Source organism: Passer montanus, unplaced genomic scaffold (genome assembly GCF_014805655.1).
Source record: "Passer montanus isolate IOZ18808 unplaced genomic scaffold, ASM1480565v1 scaffold21, whole genome shotgun sequence".
NCBI classification, from domain to species: domain Eukaryota; kingdom Metazoa; phylum Chordata; class Aves; order Passeriformes; family Passeridae; genus Passer; species Passer montanus.
Genome location: NW_024366703.1, coordinates 2252700 through 2258699, shown reverse-complemented (window position 1 = coordinate 2258699; position 6000 = coordinate 2252700). Strand labels below are relative to the sequence as shown.

Genomic DNA, 6000 nt, shown 5'->3' with positions numbered 1-6000 from the left:
GGCTCGGCGGCAGCCGGAGCCCCGTGGCAGCCGCGTTTGGCCAGCGCTCGCTCGCTCGCACACGGAGGTGGGTGAAGCGCCGCTTTGCCCCAGCGGCGCTTGGTGCGGGCGGGGCAGAGGCCGCGGCGTTCGCGGGGCGGGCGGGCCGTGGTGCGGTGCCTGTTCCTGGATGCAGGGCCGAGCCTGTCTGTGTGTTCCCGGCGGCTGGGAGGAAGGCGTGAGGTGGGACTGAGATCCATGGCTGCCGTGCTGGGAGAGGCTGCTGGACCGTACCAGCTCCAGGCTGGCCTTAGGAACTCAGTCCAGCATTGATTTCCTGAGAACTGAGGTGCTTTATGCTCCACTTTTGAATTGTCGAACACTCACTGGTGCTTTCAATGGCAAGGCTTAACCTGTTTCCGAAAGTTGTATTTTTGGGGTTTGGGTATATTGAGTTGTACATGTTTTTGTTATGCCACTGTCTTCTGGAGCGTGACCATTTACACACAAGACTGAGTTCACTGTCTGGCAAGGAGAGTGATTTTTACACATTGTCTTATTTGTCTTCCTATCAGTGTCTTCCAGGAGGCTTAAACATAGTTGTCTCAGAGAGGTTTTGGTCAGTCTTGATTTTGAAAGTTGATATGGAGATGCCTCTGCGGGGATGACTGATGGAGAACTAGACTACCAGGTGTTTTGAAACAAGAATTTATTATAAACATGCTTATTGGTTTGCTTACATTTTGGGTGGGGGCACAGTCTGCTTGAGGAGCTTTGTATGTGTGGATGTTCTTGTGACAATGTGCTTCTTTGTTACCTTTGAGCAGAGGATGCCAACAGACAAGAGTCCCCTGCCAGACAGTATCCAAGAACCAGAGTCTGCCACTACTTCAAGCAGCGATTGCCTGCATAATGATGAGGACTTGGGCACTGAGCAGGAAAATGGCATTTGTGACAATGGTGTGGGTAATAGTATCAGAGTTCCCAACTCTGACTGCCAGGCTTCCACTTCCATGGCTGTTCCTTTGGAGGTGCCCAGAAGAGGACATCCTCTCTTACAGATCGACAGGCAGCAGATTCAGTCTGTCTCATGTAGTGCACATGCTGCTGAGCTCAAAGATTTGGGAGTTGATGTCTATGACCAGGATGTGTTGGAGCAAGGAGTTCTTCAGCAAGTAGATAATGCAATTAACGAAGCGACTAAAGCAGCAAAAATAGCTAATGCATCAAAAGAGTATGAGTCAGTACAGGAGGATTTGAGGTAAATTGTGTTTTTTCTTACTGTTTTTTTCTGCTACTGACAGTTTAATGAGACTTGGTGTCTCATGTTTTTAAAATCTTAAAGAGGAAAAGATGTTTTGAAAGTACTTGATTACACGTACTCTTTGGAGTCACCTTTTAAAAATGAAGAAAATATTTTTCACATTGGACAATGCTTCGTTGCTCTTATTTGACTAATCTAGTCATGTATCGAGGCAGCAGTGTAGCGTGCACCTCCTTTTTCTGCTTTGTCTTGTACCTCACCAAGATGCATCTGTTTTCTGGGCAGTGGAGAGTGGCGTTATACTCTGTTGTTCAAAGTTACAGTCAGAAAAAGTGTCACTTCCTCAATTCTGTATGTTTTGTGGGATTGTCCCCTTCGAGTTACGCTCCTTCAGTAACTTGGATGACTCCATCTCATGAATGTCCTACAACCAAAACAGCCTCATCACAAGTGTTCATAAGAAGTGCTTCATGATACCTTAAAGGAATCAAATGCATAAGTAACATTGATACCATTGATAGTAGAAGACTTTGAGGAATAGGAGCCAGTAATCTTTCAAATTTTCATCTCCCTTTCTGTTTCTAGTCTCATTGTAGAGTTACTTTGTGAACTATTACAGGTAGATTATTCTACCTGTGTATGTTTCACTGTATTGCATTGATGATATTTTTTTAGTGCTCAAGAGTTCTGTAGGTCTCAATTATATGTACTTCATTAATTTTCCAGCTTGGGTGTGGAGATGTGAAGTTAAATAAGTTGGCAGCACTGAAATCTAATTTCAGGTGTTGTGGAGCAGAAGAACATAATGAGTAAGGTGTTACTGAGAGAAAGAATGGAGCAGCATTGCCATTACAATTAGAGTATGTGGCTATTGAAGGGGTGCACAGCACTGTTAATTAGTTTATGTTTTCCTGTTTTTCTTTCAGAAGCATCCTATGATTTTTCTTATCCCTCTGTTTTCACCTTTCACTCCAAGTTGTAAAACAAGATTTGCATGAGAGACTGCAAATGGTTTATGCAGATTTGCAGAATCTTGTCTGCATAAAATGTTATGTGAGAATCTGAAAGTTGATTTTTGAGAAAATTAACAGGTGTAGCTGACTTTGAGCAGAGGGAGTAACAAAACTTACACATGAGAAAAGGATGATGGAATTGCTTAAAATCCTGTAGCACTGTGAATGCGTGACTAGGGAAAATATCAGGCAAGAAGTGGTTTTTGAGTAGTTGGCAGAGTTCAGAAGCTGCATGATTCTATAGTATACACACAAATTTAAGCTGAAAAAGGAGAATAAAAATGCTTGAAGTTAAATCCAGTTTAAATTCCAAAGTCCTGTTAGTTAAAGTTTTGTGGAAGAAGAGAGTGCCAAGGAAGCAAGAGCCAAAATTAGGAGATGTGCAGGAGGACGGTGTACTGGAAAGCAGTACAACTGGAAAATGAGAGAGAAAGGGGATGTTTCAAAAATGTTAAAAGACAATGGAGAAGTGAGGATGGCAGTAATTGCTGGGGAGCTGGTGGAATATATCTCCTAGGAAGGATAACAGTGGTAGAATTTAGATTAGAGCTGGAAGTAAGTGAGGCCCAAAATCTTCTTCCCTGGCAATGGAGGAGACTTCCTTACTGCTTTTCTTTGCATACAGGGGAAATAATGTCTGCTTTGCAGGTCTTGTGAACAGTTGGCTTTGACTTTTTTCATAATGCTTTGAGATTCTAGTTTGTCAATCTTTATGAATTATTCTGATATATGAATTAACAAACCTAGGTTTCTTGCTTCTGATAGTGGGGCACTTCCTTCTTCCTTGCAAATGAATTCAACAGCAGAAACATGTTAGGGTGTAGCATGTGGTTCTACTTGAATTTCATATTTTATATGGAAACATGAAAAATGGTAGTGCATGAGTAGGAGAAATTTAATGTTGATGTGCTGTTAATTCTTTGGACTAATCTGTCTCGTAAAATTGCATTTTTGTCTTGTAATCTACTTTTTCCATAAAAGGTAAAAAATACAGGTTTCGTTATATAATGGCATCAAACCATTAAAACCATTTTAGAAAATGAAAACATGGGGTTTCCCATTTAGATTTTTGGGTTGTTTTGTTTACTTTGAATAATGAAAACAACCACTCTTAGTTGTCATCATCAGACTTGTAACTTTTGAGTACTAAATACTACAGTGGTTATTCAGTTTAAGTTCTGCTGGAATTTTACTATTAGCAAAATTTAGTTTAAAATTATTTTATGATGTACAACTTTTTAAAGTGTTGATATTTCCAGTGTTGTTTAAATATATTATGCTTATTCAGAATCTTACCTTTAGACCTTTTTAAGTCTTTTGTTAAATCTCCTGGAATTTTTAAATTGTCAGAATCGAGAGTATGCTTTTTTTTTTCTTTCTAGAATTTACAGTTCATTGCAATCTTATTTTTTTCAGATCATGTACAACATCTCTGAGACATATAAATAAAATTATTGAGGAACTTTCACCTCAAGCTGCTGACAACAAAAATATTAACAGAAAACTAGATTCTGTGAAGCGGCAAAAATATAACAAGGTAATTGCATTACAGTAATTTCCTGTAACAATACTGAGTTTGTACTTTGTCTTAAGGCTTGGCTTTTGTTATATAATTCTTAATTATATAGTTCAGAGTCAGTCTAGAATTTCCTTTCCTTTCCTTTGAAAAGGTTTCATACTAATTTAAAGAATTTAAAGTGCTGAATTTTTTTTTTATTCTGTGTTTTGGAGCACGATATAAAACTGAAGTTCCAATCTCCCATTTCAGAAGATTTGTTTGCATTAATTAAAACCTTCACAGTAGTATTTGGAGAATTGACAGAGTCTTGTTAGGGCACGATTCAGTAGTTTCACTAAATCTCAGGTCTCATGGTTATTCCTTCCCTGAGTTGTTTTCCTTAACCCTCTGTCATTGTCTGTATCTTGTCAGTACACATAGTTTCTCTCTGTAAGCCCCTTTAACTCACTGATTTGTCAGAAACTGCTGCAGTTTTTTTTCTGCCAGAGCAGAGTTAAGGGAATTGTAGAGCAATCCAGCTGGCATCGGGGTAATGTAGGCAATAGACCTTAGCTGTGAATAGGAAAGAGATTTGTAACAAGAGAAACTTTACGACTCAGGAATGTAGCACCTTGGTCAGCTCATTGTCTGCTGGAAGTTCGCCCTAATACTTTCTCTAATGATAAACCCGACTGTGAAACTTACTGTCCTTTGCCCTCAGAAGGCCAGTCTTAGGTCATTTGCCACTGACTCATTCACTTGCAGTTTTTTAACCTTGATAACTTCAGAAACCCAGATAATACAGTGTTTATCATTTAGCCAATTAAGAAAGTGATGGGACAGTACAGAGCAGTGGCAAAGGACTAGAAAAAAGTAGCTGAAATAGTAGGAAGAAATGCATTAAACCAGACTTACCATTAAAGAATGATCACTATTCTGCCTGTTGTGATACTGCTTGAAGAAATTTGCACACATGTTAGTTGCAGGGGAAGTTCAGACCTCCTTGCAAGTTTGTTGTTAACCATCTTTGAAGTGAAAGAAAAAAATCTCCTTTTGAAAATCATAAGCCATAAAAGTGGTCCTGGTAACCTGAATTTTGCAATGGATTTGATTTTTGCTGAAGTATGTGCCTTTCTAGGTAAGGAAATACTTCCAAAAGCATGGAGTTACGAATGTGAAGGTTGCATTGCCTGTGTCTTGGTTTTACTTGCTAGAATGTTTTGTTTCACAGAGGAAAGTTAGGAACATCAAGGAATCATGCCATCACAACTAGATACACTGTTGAGGATATTACAATCAGAAAAAAGGTGTAACAGAAGAATTGTTAGTTAAGAATTATTTTAATAGCTGTAATAAACATAATCTGTAACATTAATCTTTTGAAGTAATTTAACTTTTTATTTTTTGCTGTTAAATTAACCGTGACCAGTCCTGACCTAACCATGTACAAACACCTGTCAAGATGTTGGACTGATTTACAATTTCAGTTCCTTTTTAACAAAACATTCCAAAACTTCTGAGATGATTAATAAATCTTAGTAAATCTTACAGCTGTTATTTGTGGCTTGGTAGTCATGAACCCAGTCTTGCACCCATGAACAAATCTCTTGGTGTTCTCTGCATCTCAGCACTCTGCTTTGATGGGCTTCCTTATATGTTGATTCCTAGAATCAACATATAAAATGGCCTTAAGAAATGTACATAGAAATGCAGTGTGCACATGAATTTTGTGTGTGTAAACAGCCTGATCTTACTATACACATATGGTAAGATAATCATACACCCAAAATTGTGTCTCCTTTGGGTTGGAGTCCTACAGTATTATGGTGACACTTTTTTTGCACTTTTTTTCTCAAGTGTGATACTGTAAATATTTGAATATGAGATTCTGCTTTAAAGTACTTCAAATATATTGATTTAAGTGTTGTTTAAAAGGTTAATAAATTTATAAAGCAGACTAAAAATTAAATTACGTACATAATTTTTGTTGAAGGAGCAACAGCTGAAGAAGATAAAAGCAAAGCAAAAACGACTTCAAGGAATACTTGGTTTAACAGACTTTGCTGATGAAGCAAATGAGATTGAATATGAGGAAGATGAAGGTATGTGTAGGAAAAGGCTGGAAGTTCTGTTCTGCTTTGTAATGCCTTTTTTTTTGTTTGAACTTATTTTGTAAGATGTTTGCCAGTAAGGAAATCAATTTCAGTGGTTGGCTTTCAAAGAGAGTTAAGAACACTTACTCTGTA

At 38.2% G+C, this 6000-nt stretch overlaps 1 protein-coding gene across 3 annotated transcripts in view; it reads left to right on the top strand.

Annotated features, from left to right (window-relative positions):
- The first annotated feature begins 6 nt into the window (after positions 1-6).
- Positions 7-6000, top strand: part of ERCC6 (ERCC excision repair 6, chromatin remodeling factor) — a 44229-nt gene continuing 38235 nt past the window's right edge. The window contains exons 1-4 of one of the 3 annotated variants that reach the window (XM_039709166.1): positions 7-67; positions 807-1240; positions 3673-3793; positions 5748-5856. In XM_039709166.1, the coding sequence (XP_039565100.1) occupies positions 810-1240; positions 3673-3793; positions 5748-5856 (661 nt within the window). In that variant the 5' untranslated portion in view covers positions 7-67; positions 807-809. Of the gene's footprint in view, positions 68-144; positions 329-806; positions 1241-3672; positions 3794-5747; positions 5857-6000 lie in introns of those variants that run through there. The other 2 variants (XM_039709169.1, XM_039709167.1) reach the window with 2 other exon arrangements.